The sequence below is a fragment of the Fibroporia radiculosa genome (genome assembly GCF_000313525.1).
Source record: "Fibroporia radiculosa TFFH 294 genomic supercontigs, scaffold1465, whole genome shotgun sequence".
NCBI classification, from domain to species: domain Eukaryota; kingdom Fungi; phylum Basidiomycota; class Agaricomycetes; order Polyporales; family Fibroporiaceae; genus Fibroporia; species Fibroporia radiculosa.
Window position 1 is genome coordinate 45,120 of NW_012133306.1, and position 20,113 is coordinate 65,232.

General features: G+C 48.2%; 6 protein-coding genes across 6 annotated transcripts; all 6 read left to right on the forward strand.

The window, feature by feature from the left end:
• On the forward strand, window positions 1–1,287 carry FIBRA_02911 (uncharacterized protein; the record flags this gene model as incomplete). The annotated part of the gene is made up of 2 exons (XM_012324758.1): window positions 1–838; window positions 896–1,287. The coding sequence occupies 2 exons, from the start codon at window positions 1–3 to the stop codon at window positions 1,285–1,287; spliced, it is 1,230 nt and encodes a 409-aa protein (XP_012180148.1).
• A 3,276-nt stretch (window positions 1,288–4,563) lies between these two features.
• On the forward strand, window positions 4,564–6,558 carry FIBRA_02912 (uncharacterized protein; the record flags this gene model as incomplete). Its single annotated transcript, XM_012324759.1, has 11 exons — window positions 4,564–4,702; window positions 4,761–4,864; window positions 4,916–4,951; window positions 5,005–5,233; window positions 5,284–5,414; window positions 5,464–5,481; window positions 5,537–5,587; window positions 5,643–5,768; window positions 5,825–5,982; window positions 6,040–6,112; window positions 6,163–6,558. The coding sequence occupies 11 exons, from the start codon at window positions 4,564–4,566 to the stop codon at window positions 6,556–6,558; spliced, it is 1,461 nt and encodes a 486-aa protein (XP_012180149.1).
• Window positions 6,559–9,215: 2,657 nt separating this feature from the next.
• On the forward strand, window positions 9,216–10,793 carry FIBRA_02913 (uncharacterized protein; the record flags this gene model as incomplete). The annotated part of the gene is made up of 11 exons (XM_012324760.1): window positions 9,216–9,264; window positions 9,321–9,481; window positions 9,538–9,560; window positions 9,617–9,702; window positions 9,762–9,866; window positions 9,917–9,963; window positions 10,014–10,044; window positions 10,103–10,115; window positions 10,169–10,330; window positions 10,379–10,451; window positions 10,509–10,793. 11 exons carry the CDS (start codon window positions 9,216–9,218, stop codon window positions 10,791–10,793), a joined length of 1,035 nt encoding a protein of 344 aa, XP_012180150.1.
• Window positions 10,794–11,370: 577 nt separating this feature from the next.
• Window positions 11,371–13,115, forward strand: FIBRA_02914 (uncharacterized protein; the record flags this gene model as incomplete). The annotated part of the gene is made up of 11 exons (XM_012324761.1): window positions 11,371–11,419; window positions 11,479–11,639; window positions 11,699–11,721; window positions 11,885–11,967; window positions 12,043–12,153; window positions 12,210–12,256; window positions 12,319–12,349; window positions 12,408–12,420; window positions 12,474–12,635; window positions 12,689–12,761; window positions 12,834–13,115. The coding sequence occupies 11 exons, from the start codon at window positions 11,371–11,373 to the stop codon at window positions 13,113–13,115; spliced, it is 1,035 nt and encodes a 344-aa protein (XP_012180151.1).
• A 1,412-nt stretch (window positions 13,116–14,527) lies between these two features.
• Window positions 14,528–16,700, forward strand: FIBRA_02915 (uncharacterized protein; the record flags this gene model as incomplete). Its single annotated transcript, XM_012324762.1, has 10 exons — window positions 14,528–14,572; window positions 14,625–14,958; window positions 15,013–15,090; window positions 15,147–15,411; window positions 15,471–15,494; window positions 15,561–15,635; window positions 15,689–15,848; window positions 15,904–16,151; window positions 16,203–16,292; window positions 16,343–16,700. 10 exons carry the CDS (start codon window positions 14,528–14,530, stop codon window positions 16,698–16,700), a joined length of 1,677 nt encoding a protein of 558 aa, XP_012180152.1.
• Window positions 16,701–17,467: 767 nt separating this feature from the next.
• Window positions 17,468–18,775, forward strand: FIBRA_02916 (uncharacterized protein; the record flags this gene model as incomplete). The annotated part of the gene is made up of 7 exons (XM_012324763.1): window positions 17,468–17,624; window positions 17,671–17,819; window positions 17,872–17,988; window positions 18,181–18,275; window positions 18,331–18,456; window positions 18,511–18,563; window positions 18,618–18,775. The coding sequence occupies 7 exons, from the start codon at window positions 17,468–17,470 to the stop codon at window positions 18,773–18,775; spliced, it is 855 nt and encodes a 284-aa protein (XP_012180153.1).
• Between the last annotated feature and the right edge of the window lie 1,338 nt (window positions 18,776–20,113).

Sequence of the window (20,113 nt, forward strand, 5' to 3'; positions counted from 1 at the left end):
ATGGGGTCCATCGGGCCTATCACCGAAGTCGCTAGGTCAGAGCCGGACATGCGTTTCAAACATTTGATACAGCTCCCAGTCGAATTGTGGGAGAAAGTGATTGATTGCGTCGCGGACGATTGGATGGGCGCCTATAGGGATAACGAGGTATATGAAGCCCGATTACTAACACTGGGAAGAGTGTGTAGAGGGTGGTATTCTCGTTGCCGATTTCGTGCCCAGGAGAGGCTTGATGTGAGGGACACGGATAAAAGCCAGGTGTACCGCCTGATCAAAGTACTGAACAAGCACCCCGAGCGGTGCCGCCCCATCAAAGCAGTCTCGTTCGATTGGTGGAACGAGTCGGTTGCCGTCTTTGGGACGTTTGCTATATGCATGGCACAGAAATTGCCTCGAGTCGAACTACTCAGATTCGAAAATGGTGTGTGGGTGGTTGGGCAGCTGCACACGCAGATCTTCCTCCATGTGACCCTCGCATTTGGGTCGGTGACCATCCTCGATTTCTTCTCGGTAAAATTCCCTTCTGCGGTTGTGTTTGGGCGACTTGTTCGTGCGCTCCCCCGCCTCGCCTCCCTTTATTGCCATCAAGTGCACTTCGAGAAGCGCTGTGATGTGGCCAGCACTGTTTGGGTGCGACATCCCCTCAGACTCGACACCGTCGATCTGCATAATAGCAATGATGTCATAGATTTCCTGGCGTCGAGCGACGCACACGTCCGCCATCTCTCCTCCCGTAATGATGCCCTGGAGAAGTGCTCCAAGCTACTCCCTGTGGTTGCCGAATCGCTCTTGTCCCTGCGCATCGCGCTAGAGCGTTATTTTGGCTCTCCTACTGATGGTACGCATCTTGCTGGTGTCAAGTTATAGAAATTTGGCTGATGTGGACGTCTTCCAGCTCGTCCCTCAGACTTTCAGATCGATCTCACGCCGGCCGTCCGCTTGCAGGCCCTGTCATTTAATCTTCGCCTTGAAGACATGATCAGAGCGGCAAACATCTTGTCTCGCGCGTCTCTTCCAAAGTTGATCGAAGTCAAGTTCAATTCGTTGCTCTATGATGCCAAGTCTCCGCTTGTCCAGGACGCTCTTGACAACGTCGATAATAATTGCTATGCGTTAATGGACCAAGCTCTCTCCGGCCGTCGATATCCTGCTCTACAAAGCGCCGTCTTTCATCTTCACTTTTGTGTTCGACGTAGCAGTGTGAAGGAGGTGATGCCCAAGGACTCCTGGGAGAGTCAGCTTTCGTCGAGGTTTCCTTCATTGCATGCTAGTGGACGGCTTGTGTGAGTAGCTCATTGCACACATGTTGACGTGCTCTATATTCCACCTCGCTTCTACTAGCACTCACTCACATCCTAGGTCCCGTGTGTCTCTTCAAGTCAATAACGAGTGAAAATAGCGCTCTATATTTGTTTTTGCTTTTGATCTCTTACGGTAACATACACTCGAAATCTTGTTACGTCCTCCGCCATGATAACATCACTCCGTACTCGTCTATCCAATGTAGCGAATCTTTTTTGAACACTAAACCTAATGTCCCCGACGGCATCCGACATGGCACGTTCATGTATGATTCACCATAATTTGCGACAGCTACTACTCTAATATTTCTGCTGACAATCCATTTTCTGCAAGAACTGTCGTATCTTCTTCATCCCTCGGCATCATCTCGACATATGCGCCTGCGCCTGAAAGATGAACAATTCTGGCACACGTCGCATGCAAAGCGATATACCGCGCGTCGGGCGATCGCACATCCAGAACATGGGACATGAATGTAACGGTATCCGGGATCTTGGGAATAGTTAGACGGCGTCTGCGCTTTATAACAGTTTGAGGTTCCCTGACAATCATAACCGTGAGATGACATTGTGTATGAATTTTATTTGCTCACCGTTGCCTTCAGCCAGACAATCAAGGAGTCGAAAAAAATCTGGATTCAAGGTCATAAAATTCTCCATGTGGTGAATAAAATCACCATTCAAGTCATTAGGGAGCCCCTGACATCCAAACCTTGATAACACTGCCCACACGGAAGCAGCGTGAAGTCTCTAAACGATGATTGGCAAGCATATCAAATATACGCGTAAAGCAGTTATCCTGGTATCTTCAGATAAATGCGCGCTGATAGACTGAGGTATGATATGTGCAAGTTGAGAATAAGCGAAGGATTTAGTCTCAGCGGGAGTACAATTCGCCTAGAGGGAAGAATGTCAAGCGACGCCACGTCCCACCGTTTCGTTGAAACACAACGGTAGCCATCACGAGCCAAGGTCTACTAGGATGAAAATTGGAGCGGAAAATACGAGTGACGTTACAATTGACCAGTTTCTTGAATTCATCATGCTTCAGCGAAGGCCGCTGAAGAAGCAATGACACTTGCTCTTCCACTGCATCGAAAGGCGATGGGGAACTAACCAATGGGGTGGGATCGCCCATCGCCGCTTTGACTGAATTGATAATGATGCAATTAGCGAGGTCAGAAGGAATGACACAATCTGCTCGCAGACGCGAAAAAACCGGCCGATCATAAATTTAGCAAGTTCAACCATGCTTTTCTCGTCTTCGCAATGATTTATGTAGTCTGAGAATTTCTCAGCATGTTCACCATTTATCTCGCGAATAAGATAGCTTAGAAGGCGACGGTCGCGAGATAAAGCTTTGGGCCCCATCGGGCTGCGTCACAGTCGACTTGCGACGAGACTCCCCGTTTCTGCTCCAAGGCGAGGCATCTCGAATATGCATCGTGGCAGCTTCCAGTAGGGTAAATATTTGTAGTGTCAGGGGGGAAATGTTTTGTTGCGTGGTATAATTCTATACGCTACAGTCGTGCAGCACCCAAGTTACATTTTCAGGGGGGAGATCAGTCCTTTGAAACGAGGACAAACGCAAGCCAAATTGATGCACCATACAAAGTTGTAGTTGTGCGGACCAGAGTGATAATGTACATCAGCGAGGCTGAGAGAAGTGCTTGAAAATATTGTGACTCTGGAAGGGCATGAGGCCGCGCGCCGGACGCGTCGGGCCGAGGGCGCGACAACCGAGAAAGGAAACGGCGGGGACCTCCCGCGTCACAGTTTTCCTCTTTACATCCGAGCCCTAAACACAGACCTCACATTTCGTTTGAACCACCAGTCTCTTCATTGACCCATATGGTCCCCACGTATAACTCTTTTGTTGACTGGCTGCGCTACTCTCTATCCACTGGCAGGTTGTCCGTATGTAGCACTTACAAGTTCCCCTCCATTTGTGGCGTTGATATGAAAACAAGATTGGTTTATTACTCCTGCCTCAGCTCGCACCTCGGCAGCGAAGCCGATTTTACGATGCATTTACGTAGACGACAATTAGCTCAAACGATTGCAACATCGTATGTACCGAAAGGGTGAAGGTACAAGGCTCTGAGGTCAAAGCAACGAACAGCCCCGGTCTGGGTAAAGTGCCACTACGTTTTCGTGATACGATGTGATGCCAGTGTTGTATAGACTAGGGCACTCATCATAATGAGGCACTAGAGCTTGAGGTTAGCTGTCAAGTTGAACGCAGTCAGCTCCACCTCAGCATGGGAAACATTCCTCCAGATTATACTTTAATTGACATCAGTCTGCATTCGGCGCCTACGTCTTATTCGGAACCTACTTAGCAGCCCAAGCTGCGTCGGGTGCCTTACCACAGGACAAGCCTGACTGGCCTATTTGCAACCCGTGCCCTAAATCGCGCCAGCGCACCGCAATATGCTTGGTCTCGTACCACATCTCTTAGATGCAAGCTGTATGTGCGTGTCTAACGCCCTTTCAAGTGGGCCGAGCGCTCACTATCATCATATCTTTCCCGCACCCTGCGTCAAAGTCCGTTGCGCTAGGATTTTCAGCCAACCTCAGGCCCGCGTGTCCTATATATGTGTCCCATAAGTCTGTTTAAAAAAATCCTGACGCACGATGCATATCTTGGTTGCGCCTGATACTCGCTCTAGTGGGAGGATTGGGTTGCTCTGCCAGTGTGCCTCTACTATGATTACAGTCGCTAGAACCGCCGAAGGTGATCGAGGTTAAGCCTATACGTGTTCCCGTTCTACTGTACGCGCCTGGTCATGCGTATGCTACGACGCTAATGCTTCTCAGCGCTACCCCCAACCAGGTTGTCCTGTCGTCCCCAAATCTGGTGACAAGTCCAATCCATAACATGACAAGCACGCAACCATAGCACTAGTTTTATAGTCAAGACTGACCTTTCGATGAAGATCTTGGAGCAATTATCAATGACTTGTCAGGTGAGTTTGTGAATATCATGCCAATCTAATTCAGGAAGCTGACCCCCTGCGCTACGCCCGCCGCTGAAACACTAGCATATGTAGTCCGGGAGCTAAGAGGTACATTATGTCTGGGTGAACCTTCACGATGAAGATGGTCTTCGGATCAGGTACACGCTAGCAAACAGATGACACAGTATAAAGCGGGGAAGTTGAAGGCGGGAACTCATCGACCTAACAACAATCCAACCCTCATTTCCCCTTAGAATTATTATCTGCCGTCTCAGCGACGGCGTTGATCATTTGGAGTAGCGATGCTCCTCATAGCGACACTCACCCTTATTTCGGCCCTGTCTGCGGGACATCTTGTTAATGCCAACTCTAGCAGTGTTATATTTGTCTGCGAGCGGATTGCAGACACCATATCCTCCGCATCCAGCGTCTACTACCCTTGTAAGTGCCGCTTAAGGTGTTCTCTCGGAGCGCTGATAACAGGAAGAATATTAAATAGCGAGCCCGAATTACGAAGCGGATATATATCATTATGCTAATTCCAGCACGCAGAATTCTGTTTGCTCTGTGGAACCAGGGACGCCTGAAGATGTTGGTGTGATCGTATGTAAACTGGCTTCATCTTAATCTACGATTTTGAACGATGGTTTACAGCTTCAGATCCTCGGAGCTTCTCGAACGCCATTTGCTGTGAGATCTGCAAAGAAGATGATATGGAAGTTGCATTAATGTTAATTGTGCAGGTGAAAGGTGGCGGGCACATCATGAATCCTGGATACTCCTCTACACCGGGGGTACAAATTGCGATGACACGGTTCAATGATGTCGATTACGACGCTTCGACTGGAACAGTCGCTATTGGCGCAGGTTTGGTTTGGGACGATGTTTATGCTGCTTTAGAGGACTTTGACGTCAATGTCGTTGGAGGTCGTGTTTCTGGTATTGGTGTCGCGGGTTTGACACTCGGTGGAGGTAAGCTCGTTTCTGTCTTTCACATATTGGAAAGATGTTGACTGGCTCAGGTTATTCATGGCTGACCAATCAGTATGGTTTGACCCTCGATAATGTCCAAGCCTATCAGTTGGTTTTGCCCAACAGTTCAGTTATAAACGTTACCGAGGCCTCCAATCCCGATCTTTTCTTTGGTCTGAAGGTGAGTCAGATGAATCTACAAGTTGTGCTAGAGCTGAAGCTGAAAATAGGGAGGCTACAATAACTTTGTATGATTCATGTCAATTGGTTGACTGAAACGCAGCGCTTATTGTATTCCAATAGGGAATTGTCACAACTTTCACACTCAAGACATTCCCTCAGGGACAAGTATGGGTAGGCCAATGTCACCCTCCTGGTTTTTGAACTGTTCTCAGTCTTGTATACGTAGGGTGGCCAACTCGTGATCCTTGGTCAATACATAGACCAAGTTAACTTAGCTACCGCCAACTTCGCCGCGAATGTTACTGATCCGAAAGCAGCGCTTATCACCACAATCGACTACACAGGCGGACAGGTTTGCGGCTCTACACGTCTTCCTGCTTAAAAACGTATTGAATTTGTCAATATCAGATTTTAGCGTCTGTAATAATGTTCTATGATGCGCCTACACCTCCATCAGGCATCTTTGACGACTTCTTGACCATCCCCAACGTTGAAGAAGATGTCTCCACCCGGAGCTACTTGTCACTTGTGCAAGTCGAATCAACCCAGACGAGCGCAAATAAGCGGTAAAAAAGCTGATGCAACTGTAAGCGATTGAGCGTGATGCTGATTCACTTCAACAGCGGATACTATAACACCGTATCCCTAAGGGACATCACCTATTCCATCATGCAGGCAGTAACCAATCAAGCAGAGGTGAGTGACAATAGTGGAAATTATTATACGGTACTAGATGCCAGCTATAGTATTGGGGTGCCAAAATGCTCTCCGCTGGTGAAGCAATCATCAGCTATGACGTCGAGCCCTTCCTGCAGACCATCCTCACACACGGGAGCCCGTCAGCATATCCGTCAACTCGCTCACAGCGTTACTTGCCGTTGAACCTTTACTTCAGTTGGACCAATTCTTCGGCCGATGAGGCGTTTTACGATGCAATTTTGGAGAGCGCCACGAATCTAACGGAGACAGCGGTTATTGAGGGGCAGGCAGACGTCGCCACTGCGCCTCTCTACCCAAATTACGCAATTTATGGCACGAGTACGGGAAGGATATATGGGGCTTCGCTAGGCACACTAACAGTGCTGAAAGCGATATACGATCCTGAGAACGTGATGGGTCTGGCTGGTGGATGGAAAGTTTGATCCCGGTGCTCTGATCTTTTCGTTGGGATTGCTAGTGGACGATTGGCGGATAAATGCACTCTTCCAAGTTCAATCGATATTGTGTTGTCCACTGCGCAGATTTTTAACTATTGATGTACACGCGATATCAATAAATGTGTATGGATGTATTCATGCAACTCGACTCACCCATACTTATCCAGACCGGACGATAGACAGTTCCGCAAAGCGTGAAGGGGTGCGCGGGCCCAATGAACCCCTAGAAGACTGCATGACGAAATTTGCGTGCCTTGTATATAGTGAAACCAGACAAGGGACGTGCTGGGTTAGAGATGGTGAACTATTGAGTTTCAGATAAGGACATATCATTAGACGCTGGAGCCTTAGTGTGGCGCTCAATCACCAACTGCAGGCCATCGGTAGGCCGTTCGTTGTCGAAAAACCAGCAGATTATATTAGAGTGTGCATAGTACAGAAAGCTTCTGCGATTGGATTGCTCACAATGAAGTAAACAGGAGAACCAGCGAGGATACGAGCTGCCATAATAGTAGTACAACACCGTTCCGGAAGAGATAAAGATAATCCCAGGGAGCCTAGGTAGACGGTTGGTTTCGAAGATGATTCAAGCCTCCATAACGATGGTCCCAAGCGGGGCAACAGCTCGTCTTTGGTTATGCCCCTTGGGCGCTAGCCTATTGGCTTGGGGCTTGGCTACGTATCAAGTGTTTGCTCACTGGCCATCTGCTGTGTCTCAAGAGTCCTCTAGCCTCATCCCTTTGTTCCGGATCTCGTCCCCGTATGTGTCCTTAGCACGTGCGGGGACGACATCAAGTATTCCAGCCAGAATCGAAACAAGCAGGCGACTGTGATTATAGGGAATGAATGGATGGATCCTGGATGCAACACTCACTTATACTTTTTGGGCATCACATAATGAAACCTTCACTAGCTTGACTACCTGACACCGCCCGCCACGAAGCAGACTACACGAGGGGCTCCTGGGCCCTTGCTAAATATTGCTCACCCTAGACTGCTCACCAGCATACCGATAGTACCGAATTTTGTGTCATAGGAGACTATCGGTGGAGGATCCCGAGTTGAGGCACTAGTACAGAAATAGAAAGAGCATGCGAAACGGCAGTCTGTCGAAGAATGGGGACATGGGGAAATCAGATATGTATTTTGAAGAGTGTACAGACGATGCTATATGGACGCCGTAAGTCGTTTGTCGTCTCCCGTTAAACTCGGTGACGCCGTCCCCTTTAGCGGATCGGATATCTTTTCTCCCAGCTTGCGTGGTAGTCTCCCAATTGATGCGAGACCTATACCCAGAGAAAACTTGAGCAATAATGAGAGACACCCAACTTCTGCATTCAATAGTCTTCAATAAACGATGCAGAACCAGATCCACAAGCCAGAACAGGGATAGCCGGCGTGTAGAGAGGGCGGCGCCACACCGCCGCCTGGGTTTGAAATTTGAATTGAAACTACACCGCCGCCACAGCATCTCTAGCCTCAGTCCGCCGTTTCCTTTCTTGGGAGCCTGCTGGTCACCTCCTCCGGCTGTGTCCTATCCGAGTCTCAGCTTCTCAGCTTGCCATGTGGTGCCATCCGCTCATCACCTTGCTGATTTTGCATCGAATCTAGCGATAACAGGGAAAATTTACCATTGATTGGTATTCTTCATGTATGAGGTTACTTATTATGTTCCACTTCTCCATCAGTATACAATAATCAAATAGTGGTATCCCGATTTTGTGTCTATGCGAAGACACCAGCGCAAGAAGCTGAGGTAACGAGGTGATGATGTCCTGGAGAGGTCGTATCAACATTTTATCGTGTTGACGTATGCAATTCATGAGGCCAAGATGCTGTTCGTTGTGGAACCCACAGTCAGTTCCAATCCGATCAACTTCAAGTTCTATCCTATCAATTTTTACCCTACCAGGAACAGATTTCTACGAGAGTGACCCCTTCAGTTCGAGTGAACAGTCTGTATTTCAATATTCACGAGAGCCTTGGGCCTGAGGCTTTCCGTCTTCGATGTTATCATGACTTCCAGTTGCTAGACTTGAATGAATTTCGAGGCGAGAGTTCGGGTGCCCATCTGCTGAATCGTACTTGTTGAAGTTGTACGCTATGGCGGCGAAAGGAGCTGACAAGACGGCAACGACAACGTCGGAAACTCAGCACCGATACTGTACGTCTCTAACTGGGCATACCGCGAAATGAGCAACCCCGGGCCGTCTAGAGCATAGGACAAGGGCCGTTATCCTATGCTCGTGTTTTAGACTACTTAAGACAATGCTATTAGTGCATCTACTTGAAATCTGCCCCGTCTTTTTTTAGCTTCTTACTCATCCAAACTTCCCCACACTTGCCAATCAGTCATTATGCGGAAGGACCTCGAGCTATCATTTCTGCTAACAATGCCATCAAGATCCAAGACATGATATATTCCATCCAGTGGAAGACAGAGCGGATGACGGCATGTGAAATTTCCCGACGATCGATGTCCACAGATGAGTAAGCCTTTGCTTACTGTGCAAACTTTCCTCCCAGCCAAACTAGGAGTATCTTGAACAGACACATCATCGCTCACACGCATAAAAGCGTGAAGATTTGCTAGCGTATATCACCCGACCTTTCTTGAATAATCTTGGAATTTATCCAATATCATGGCACCAGTCACCAACGGACGCGTTCTTTTCAACGAAATCCCAACGGGTATGTAGTAATTTGGATACGTCTCGTCACGTCTAATCTATTGCACGACAACGCAGGTTACCCTATTCCAGGGAAGACGACGGTCTACGATGCGTCGCAGACTATCGATCTCGAGTCGACCGCACTCGACGGCGGCTTCCTGATCAAAACTCTCGTAGTTTCCATCGACCCATACATGAGGGGAAAGATGAGGGATCCAAGTATCCAAAGTTACACTGTGAGTAATTCACGATGCGATCTCTCGTTTTATGTGTTAACGGCGAGCGCTCCTAGCCCCCTTTCTTTGTAGGACAACCGTATGTCTGCCGTAGGAGCTTCGATACATCTATGTTTGATCTCACGAATTTGACAGTCTAGATAATTATGGTGTTGGAGTCATCCTTCGCTCCGAGGACCCCTTGATCAAGCCAGGCGATCACGTCTACGCCTTCGGCTTCCGTACGTTTTCGCATTGCTGCCCTTTTGTAATTTTAAATTAGATTTTCCCGCCTGGCTAGCCTTCCAGCAGTACTTCGTGGCAAAGGACGCGAAGTTGTTCTACAAGATTCAAAATGAAGAGAAACTGCCGTTGTCGGCGTATGTTGGTGTCTGCGGCATGCCAGGTACGCTCACCGCCAATTGAGTGCGGCCAGTACTAAGTGGAGTTTGGTAGGAAAAACTGCTTACCATGCTTGGAAAGAATATGCGCACCCGCAGAAGGTTCTTTGATCTGCTGTGGATTCAAATTTACACTTATCACATGACGCCAGGGCGATGTGGTCTTCGTTTCTACAGCAGCTGGTACGTTTGTCTTGCCGTTATTGTCGCCCAGTCCAAACTCACATCTTGGCTGATTCAGGACCCGTTGGAGCGTAAGTTTTTACGTTGTTTTGCTTCGTGCTGTCTCAAGTTGGTTCATGTTTAGCACTGTCGCTCAACTTGCTAAATTTGAGGGTTTGAAAGTGATTGGATCGGCGGGCTCGGACGAGAAAGTGGCATTCCTCAAGTCCATTGGTGTTGACGTCGCGTTCAATTACAAGACAGAGAATACGCTTGAAGTCCTTCAGCGAGAGGGGCCAATTAACATGTGCGTTTGTTATAAAGCTACTCATATTCATTTTCTGATGTCTGCTAGCTACTGGGACAATGTCGGCGGCGAAACGCTCGAGGCGGCCCTCGAGGCGGCTGCTCCTCACGCGCGCTTCATTGTAAGCGAGCTATGCAATTCAGTGCGCAGCTAGATCTCACTGGACTCTACAACACAGGAATGTGGTATGATCTCCAACTACAACAACCAGGGGCCATACCACATCAAGAACTTGATGCATTTGGTCTCGAAGTCCATCCAGCTCTCGGGCTTCATCGTCCTCGATCTCTTTGCGAAATACGACGAGGAGTTTTACAAAACTGTTCCAGGGATGGTTGCTCGTGGAGAAATCAAATACCTTGAGGACGCTAAACGTGGACTCGAAGCAGCTGGCGATGCGATCTTGGAAGTCCAGTCGGGGAAGAACAAGGGCAAGAGTGTAATCATTGTGGCAGATGAGTGAGTTGTACAGACCGCTTTGTAGCATGCTGTAAGACTAGTGTTTATAGGGTGGAATTTAAGACAAATCGTTCTTTATTGTAATAAATTACTTCTAGCTAGCTATTCGATCTAAAATCTGCAAGTCGCTGCAGGGCGGATTTTCTTGCTCGCAGGATCCCACCGTGGGAATCTGCCGGTGGTGCTGCGGCGCTCGTACCGAACTCATTTTCTGTTGTCTTATCGCCGAAATACATCTTCAACGCCCTCGCCGCCTATCGACACTCACAAGCATATGGACGTCGCTAGCAGCTTAGCTGAAGGGTTTGCATGTGGAGAATCATTCAATCTCGTGCCACGTGGGTCCATCCACTCCTGACACCGGCGTGAGGGCGCAGCCGAAAAGCATCAGTGAAAATGAAAGGCAATGACCAGATGCGGCCCACATCATGGACTTCCCTATGATGCTGACACAACGCCACACCTCACCTGGGTCATCATTGCTCATAGCAGAGGCTTCATTTCATGAGTCAGTGTGACCGCTGCCGCTCATCTCCCCATCCCGTACACCCGTCCCCGCTGCGACCTCTCTCTGACCTCCCATGGCGCCAGTGACGAACGGACGCGTGCTCTTCAACGAGATCCCTGCAGGTCGAGTAATCCCATGCTCTGCTACGTACACCTGTACTTACCGGCTCCTCTCTATGCAGGATATCCCGAGCCAGGAAAGACGACCGTTTATGATGATTCGCAAAAGATCGACCTAGAACGCATACCCCTCAACGGAGGGATACTCATCAAGACGCTTTTCCTCTCTATCGACCCATACCTGAGAGGGAGGATGAGGGATGCAAGCATCCCGTCGTATTCCGTGCGTGTTAAGACATTGAATACTAATTGTTCTAACGGAGGCTGATTTTGCGTGACCAGCCTGCATTCGTACTTGGAGAACCGTAAGTTTATGCTTTGTAGCGCGTTGTCAATATCTGCGGACCGGATTGCACCGGCGTATACGGTGGTTCTGGTAAGCCGATATGCTGGTGCAATCCTCGTCTGTTGTTTTCTCTTCACTCTGCCCTAACTACTATGTGCTAATGCCTGTATTTACTCGTAAAGCCTCACTAACTATGGAGTGGGCGTCGTTCTTCGATCCGAAAGAGCCGCATTCGAGCCTGGCGATCATGTATACGGGTGGTTCCGTGCGTCCCGTTTATACCTTTGTTGATCATGTACCTATTTAAACGAGCTTTCTCTGGGCACGTTTACTCGCTCAGCCTTTCAACAATTTTTTGTCGCTCAAGATGACGATCCCAAACGTCCTATCAGGAAATTGGACGACTATAAGATGCCCTGGTCAGTCTATACTGGAGTGTGCGGAATGCCTGGTACGTGGCAGAACTTTATTATGTAGATGTAACAGCTTTGTCACCAAGTCATTCAGGCCAGACTGCCTATTACGGATGGAAAGAGTTTGCGAATCCAAAACCTGTACTATCATCTTTTGATTTCAAGCCAAGTAGTCCGACTGAATGTGTAAACCTTATTCTTAGGGTGATGTCGCATTTGTAACAGCCGGTGCAGGTAAGTACCCTGGATTTCTGGTCATCCTCATTATAATATATTCTCAAATGATTGATAGGACCCGTTGGATCGTAAGATTCTTCTCTTCTGCTTCCGTTCTCGCAATGATAAAGTTTTCCACTAGTATGGTAATCCAGCTTGCGAAGGCAGACGGGCTCAAAGTGATCGCGTCGGCTGGGTCTGAAGAGAAAGTGGCATTTATACGGGACATTGGCGCAGACGTAGCGTTCAACTACAAGACCGAGAGAACAGTTGACGTTCTCCGAAGGGAGGGCCCGATCAATGTGTTAGTGTATGCGTTGCCTACGGCCTATGTTATGCTGATGGTCGCGATCATAGCTATTGGGACAATGTCGGTGGCGAGTCCCTTGATGCTGCACTGGAAACTGCAGCTACGGGCGCGAATTTCATCGTACGTTTTGTGCTCTTCGTCCTTAATGTTGCCTATGCTCCTTCCAACTAGCTAACAATCTGCCTGCCGCAGGAATGTGGAATGATCACGGGCTACAACGGGGAGTCGTATCACGTTAAGAACCTTGATAAAATTTTCGCGAAACGGTTGAAGCTCTTTGGGCATCTTGTTAGCCCGCTGCACCCTAAATATCAAGAGCAGTTCTACAAGGAGATCCCGCCGCGTGTTGCGCGTGGGGAGTTCAAGTACACCGAAGACATCAAGCACGGGTTGCACCTTGCGGGTCACGCTATAGAAGATGTACAGAGGGGCAAAAACAAGGGGAAGAGCGTTGTCCTCGTTGCTGAAGAATGAGTGAACATCGAGGAAATTGAAAGTTGGAAGATTGGGTGAGAAGTTTGAAGGTGTCTTGTACTGATTGGTAGCTTTGATCTGTACAAAACATGTACCTCTTGTGTATTTTCATATCTGTACGATTATATGAATGTTCTGAACCTGTAGTTTGCGCGTAGTACCAAAGAAATTGAGTGGCATTACGGCAGTCCTCATTAGCGCCTGGATTGGTCCGAACATTGTTGTAGCGTCGGAACTGAGTCATCTGAGCCAAGTATGCGAGAATGCGTGGCGCCAGAGAACTTTATATGCTATACGCTAAGTGCTAACACCGATGTTGATCGCAGAAAATATGATGTCTCACTAGTATGCGTATGTAACGGAATCCCCTCGTAACATGTGCATGCACCCGTTGTACGATCTCACCCGGAACATTCAATATGGCGCCAGTCACTAACGCGCGTGAACTCTTCGATTTGAAGTCCCAATAGGTGAGTACAGTTTGTACATTGCTATCTCCTCGAACCCCCGCGGCATTAATATTGGTACAGGTGGCATTCGCTTTGGGAGAATCGTAAGCGTTGACGCTCATGGCAAGTGGACTCGTTCTCGACATTGCCAACTGCGATTTTGATGTTCGCTCCGAATATCCTTCTATACATCTGAGGATCATCTATACGGCTTCTGTCGTTCGTATTTGCTAATGTTAGATCAACAGTTGGTGGCCAACGCCGTGCACTCGAAAATTTCCATCGCGTGTGCCTTGGAAGTGCCACAACGGTAAGTAAAATACGTAGTTCATCATGTATCCCTAAGAACTCCCCCTGCTCGCTGACTCAAATATGTTCACGTACTTGTTCAGCTTTTCCATTAGCAACAAGTATTAAAACGTATCTATCGGCTTCAAACGGCCGAGAGATATGCCTTATTTAATTCCAATATTGCATGCTATGTCCAGGACTGCACGGATAATAGAGTATTTCCACCACTAACCTGCTTCGCTCGCTGCGCGTACCGTAGGTCAGACAAGTTTAGGCAGGCTCAGCTGGATGCGGTCATGGCCACGGCCAGAAATTCTGTGAAAATTAATACATGCAAAAATCCTCATTAAATTTCCTTTGAACATACTGTAAATATTCTGTGGCAATTCATGTCAACAGCTGCCTTTTTGAGCAGTTTTAATGGATATAAAGTATTGGCAATTCAAAACCTTTGTGTATGTCATTAAATACTTTCACAGAATTTTCATTGGAAACATGTTCAAATGCTTGCAGTGCAGAGCCTATTCTGAGGCTTAACGGGAACCATGCTCGAGTTTCGAGTTGTCGCGGCTGTCCTATAGGGGTACGTTTCAGCTGATACTACTAAAAACCGCTGATCTGCCGCTTGTTCGCAGTTCGATTTCCACAAAACTTACGTCTTCTCCTATAGACATGTCTCTGAATAAAGGCATTCTCGCATCCGGTGGGCTAGCATTGGTGAGATCAGATCATCACGTCTGCATTCTACATTCTTATACGCCTCTAACAGCTCTCTCACTTGTGGTTCAATCGATATGAATCTACTGATTGGACGTCGCTGGGGATCTTGCTTGGTGTAATCCCTGCTATTCCATTAGCCATCTTCCGAGAATCCCTGAATTCGACACTTCTGGCCATCGTCGTGGCGTACTTCACATACTATAGTGTTTTGCTGCTATCTATCGGAACATACCGCTTGTCACCAATACACCCTCTCTGGAAATATCCAGGCCCTGTGGTTTGCAGGCTCAGCAAGTTCTGGTTGTGCTATTTGCAATCTCGCGGGAAGCTTCATATATACTTTAAGCAACTTCATGATAAATATGGACCCGTTGTACGCGTTGGTATGTTCTACGTATTCAACTAGTCGCTTGACTGACAATGAGTCGTGCGACCAGGCCCAAACGAGCTATCTATCTTAGACGTCAGTTTGTTACCATCCATTTTGGGCGCGAACGGAATGCCTAAAGGCCCAAGTGAGTTACAGCTATGCGGATGAGAGATGTTTGACATTGAGTACTGCATTTGGCAGTGTGGGACGGAAGGCGATTTTCCGAGAGTAAAGACAAAGACCCGAAGGCACCGAAAGGTCAGCTTATCTCGACACGCGATTTGGAGCACCATCGAAATGAACGACGCATGTGGAACCGCGCATTTACGACGCCATCTGTGAAGAAGTACGAACCGATCGCGATACGCAGAATATCTCAGATGGTCGATATATTGCAGAGAAAATGCAGTGGAGCAGGGAAAAGTGGATTGCGGCTGAATCTGTCACAGTGGATCAGCTTCTTTGCGTACGTGCCGCTTCATATCCTTAATGCTGTAATGTCTGATCACGGCTTTTACTACGTAGGTTCGACTTTATGGGCGACTTTGTGTAAGTTATTGGCTTGGTGGTGATGTTATATCGGGACAGTTGACAACAATCTGTTGTACCGTCTAGCTTCGGCGGTGGGTTCGATTTGATGCAGGACTGCGACAAACATGGCATCTTGAACCTCCTATCCGATGGAATGTAGTAAGTTTCGTGTGCTTGTTCAACATACGAAGATACATCATTGACCTCAATAGTTTGCCATCTCTAACACAGCACATCCCGTGGTGCCTCAAAGGCGTGCTCTCGATGCCGGGTGTCGCTATGTCCATGAAATCACTGGCTCAGTTTGCGCACAGGGAGACGGCAAGGAGAATAAAGGAGGGAGCTGTCTTTGACGACCTTTTCTACCATCTCGTGCGCGCACTCAATTCTACATGATGATTCTTTGCCTTACATAACTTCAATACAGAATGACGAAGCCAAGCTCGAGGACAAGCCTGTCCCGTTGCCCGCAGTGTTATCCAACGCAGTAACTGCGATTATAGCTGGGTCGGATACCACCACATCAACACTTACTGCTGCAATGTGTTTCCTCATCGAGAATCGGTCGTGCTTCACACGCCTTCGGGCTGAGATTGATGCCGCGTTCCCATTTGGCCAGGTCGCTCCAACTGAAGCAGGAAAGCTTGCGCAGTTGGAATATTTAAATGCAGTCATGTTCGTGAACGACGTATCTCCCTGGCTCTATCTCTAACTGCGTTCCAATAGAAATGAAACCCTCCGCATGGAGCCTCCTGTACGGACGGGATTGCAGCGTGCTCCTGCGCCGAAGAGTGGTGGGCATATGCTTGGTTCAAGGTATGTCGACACTACTAGGCCGATCGTCGCACCTAAGTAATTTCGTTTAGCATATTTTTGCCCGAAGGCACAGCAGTCTATGCCTCTCCGTATGTGTATCATCGTGATCCTCGGTACTTCTTCCCGGATCCTGATCGCTTCTGCCCTGAGCGGTGGCTGTCTAAAGGAGAGCCTGGTGCTGTGCTGAACACCAGCGCTTACTTTCCATGGTCGTTGGGACCCGCCAACTGCGTGGGCAAGCCGGTCGCGCAGTTAGAAATGAGGACGGTTCTCGCGAACTTGATTCAAGCCTTCGATTTTGAATTTGCAGATGGATATAGCTACAAAGCGTACGATGCGAAATCTTTGGACTACTTTATCACACACAAGGGCCCTCTTCCTGTGATCATGAAGGAACGCTGTGCTTGATTACAGCTTCTCTGTTTATGAATGTATTGACGACTGAATTCATAATCCTCGTCCGCAGTTGTAATTGGAATGTGCAGATATTCGCTGAAACGTCAATTCGGAACACCGTGTTGACCCGGGAGGTTTAGTAAATAACTGGAACAGCTAAATTGAGAAGCGGTGATCTTGGCGCTAGCACTTCGATTGTGGTTGGAAACTTCTAGTGCTGGAGAGGCTAAGGCATGAGCTTTTGTGACCTACACTAAGGATCAGAAGTGCTACCACTGTAGAGATGCATCATCGTAATCAACAGGCGACGGCTTCAGACTTTGCCGAAGGCGTGCTGAATTCCTCGTACGCCCGTGCTCAGTGCCAAGAAATTTCTCGGATTCAAGAGTCACTAGTCACTGGCAGAGATTCTGATATATAGTATTATAACACAAGGATTGGGGAGCATGAGTGGTACAACTCAGTGAGAGACTCAATCGACCTACATGCAGCGCGGCGTGCGAATTTCTGCTCCCACCACGATTGCACATGGTGCAGGCGGTGCCGTGCTGGAGAAAGCTGATGCAGATGCTTCATCGGTTCCTGCGGCCACCCGTTATCTCCCCCATGTCTGAACAACTATATATACTTGAATTTTCCTTGTTTCGAGCTGTCTCTTGGCTGTCCCGTTCGAATTGACCTCTAACAAAGCCTCGCACCTACGACAACAAGATGCCCTGGACTTCTATAACCTTGAATGACGGTATGTGTATAAGTCTAATGTGAAGAGTAGAATCTAGATGGCTAACCAGAAGGCGGGTTTTCACACGACGATTGACATACCAGGGACCAGTATTCCTAGTGTCGCGTTCGGTACTTGGAAGTTAGGCCAAGGGCAGCAGTCAACGGATCACGTCGAGCAGGCAATATCGATTGGGTTCAATCATATAGGCGAGTGTTTTCTTATATAATGAGTGATAAAGCGTGCTCACACTGCCTGCAGATACTGCGCAGGCTTACCGGAACGAGTCCGAGGCAGGCATTGCGATTCGCGAGAGCGGTCTCCCTCGTGAGGACCTGTACATTACCACCAAATTTTCCGGTCGTGACGGACTGGATATCGAGACATCGATTCAGAACAGTCTCGACTATGTACGTTTATACCCTTGGTTCAAACGGCATGGTCGAAGTAACCTTTGTTCAGCTTGGTCTCAAATATGTCGACTTGTATTTGATCCACGCGCCCTCGCTGGCTGTTCCCGATATTCCCACCGCTTGGGCAAAGATGGAGAAGCTTCGGGAGGCTGGTTTGGCAAAGCGAGTGAATACTCTATCTCGATATTTCGTTTACTGATGCGCGGCGTTGGTACGCAGGAGTATTGGGGTTAGTAACTTCGAAGTAGAAGATTTGGAGATCCTGCTTGCTTCTGCCAAGGTTAAGCCAGTAGTCAACCAAGTTGGTAACCGTATCTTTCCACGTCATCTCCGATTCTCAATCGTATACTATGTACAGATCTATTTCCAGCCGTATATCCTCAGTACCCAGATGCCCATTGTCGAATATGGGAACAAGTACGGTATTGTCAGCGAGGCCTACAGTGTCTTGACGTACGAATCCACCTCTGTGTCGTGGTCTCAGGTATTAACTTCATTCATGTTATAGCCCACTCACTAGTCAACCTGGTGGCCCCGTCGACAAACCTCTACAGAAGATCGCTTCTCGCCTCAACTCACAGCCTGAACAAGTTCTTCTTGCGTGGGCGAAATCGAAGGGCGTCGTCGCGGTTACGTACGTAGTCACCTGCTTTGATCGCTGTATTTTCCTTACTCACGAGAATGACAGTGCCAGTACAAAGAAGGAACGATTAGAAGGATATTTGGCTGCGGGTGACCTCGGTAAGTGTGGCATACAAATGAACGCACATGTTTGCTCATGAACGTGTGGCGCAGAGTTGACTGCGGAGGATATCGCTGCTATCGACGCGGCAGGCCTCGCTGGCGAGAGTCGACTCACTCTCCGGAAGGTGCTCCGCCGCGCTGCGTACATCACTCTTGTGGGGGGTGCTGTTGTTGCCGCTTGCACGTTTATGGGGATCCGTGTTCTCTAGATATTGGTTGTTAGACAATGATCAAAACTCGTGTTGACTTCAATTTCGGGATTATTCTAATAATTTACGTCTGATCCTCGACACTAGCCTTCAGATGGATGTGAGCTTTGTGCTGTTTGCGCATTCTCGAAACATTCACTTCTGGAATATGAATCATCGAAAGGTTGATTCTTCGAGGTGAGGCTGCATACGTTCAAACGAACCCCAGAATAGTCTCGTGCCCGGACGTGTCGAAGACCTCCAGAAAGGAATGCGCGTGGCTCATGCCATCACTGATCAGGTACAGACGTCGGAGCAGCGTGCAACGGAGCTGATACGAAGATATGAGTATATCACCATGATAGTATGGCATCAACCTCTCATATACACCGGGTAACGACACTGCCGCTGTAGCAGTCTGGAGCTTTTGTGTTAGCGAACGAGCTCTGATATCCTAATAGCGAAAATCGCCAGAAGGCAGTAAATAGTACATACTATTGCGGGGATTTCACGAAATTCATCGTTAGACCATTGCCTCAGGCTCTCGGCTATGCCAACCAGGAAAAGCAGCAAGCGAGATTGGGCAATTTGTATTAGCAAAGCTGAAATGAAGAACGAGATGCGCAAGTTTGCCAATGACATAACTCAAAGAGCTTCAGCATCACGAAGACAGAACCCTGACCTTCCTAATCACTGGTGGTGATCCGTCGAAGACGGAACGTGAACATACAGTAAACCGTGCAGTAGGCACGGGTAATCGAGGAGGGGAGCAACATCAGAAAACGCGTTGTTACATTTTCAACACCGCCCATGAAATGTTCCACGAAGGTCTTTGTAAGACGCACGAGCTGGCTGGATACTTCTCGTAAAATACAATTGGTCCACCTTGCAGTGGGACTTTGCGTCGAAGCGAAAAGACAAATCATTTGCTTATTTGCGCAGACGCTCCTGCTTACAATCCATCCGCTTGCTAACGAGCTTGGTCCTGCTTGGTCATGACTCATGGGCCATTTTGTCTCAGATGTGCGGCGTTTCGAGTGGATCGAGCGGGAAGCCCCGGCCACAGGGCTGGCTTACCAGTCAACCTGGCCTTTGCGGTGAGTGTAGCTGGAGATCGTATTTCCAGAAAAAAAATGCCGACTCTTTGTTTCTTGAACACCATTTTGACAACTAGTTCTTCTTGATTCAAATTGAGCAATGGGCATAAAGTTCGATCGTGGGAATGAGTCAAAGTCGCGATGCAAATCTCATTCCGAGAGCCGAGGTAAAACTTAGATCGCACCGGAACTTACCGCGCACATAATTCGGTAAGCGCTAGCTCTCTCCCCATGCGCCGTCGTAGGCTCTTTTTTTTTTTTT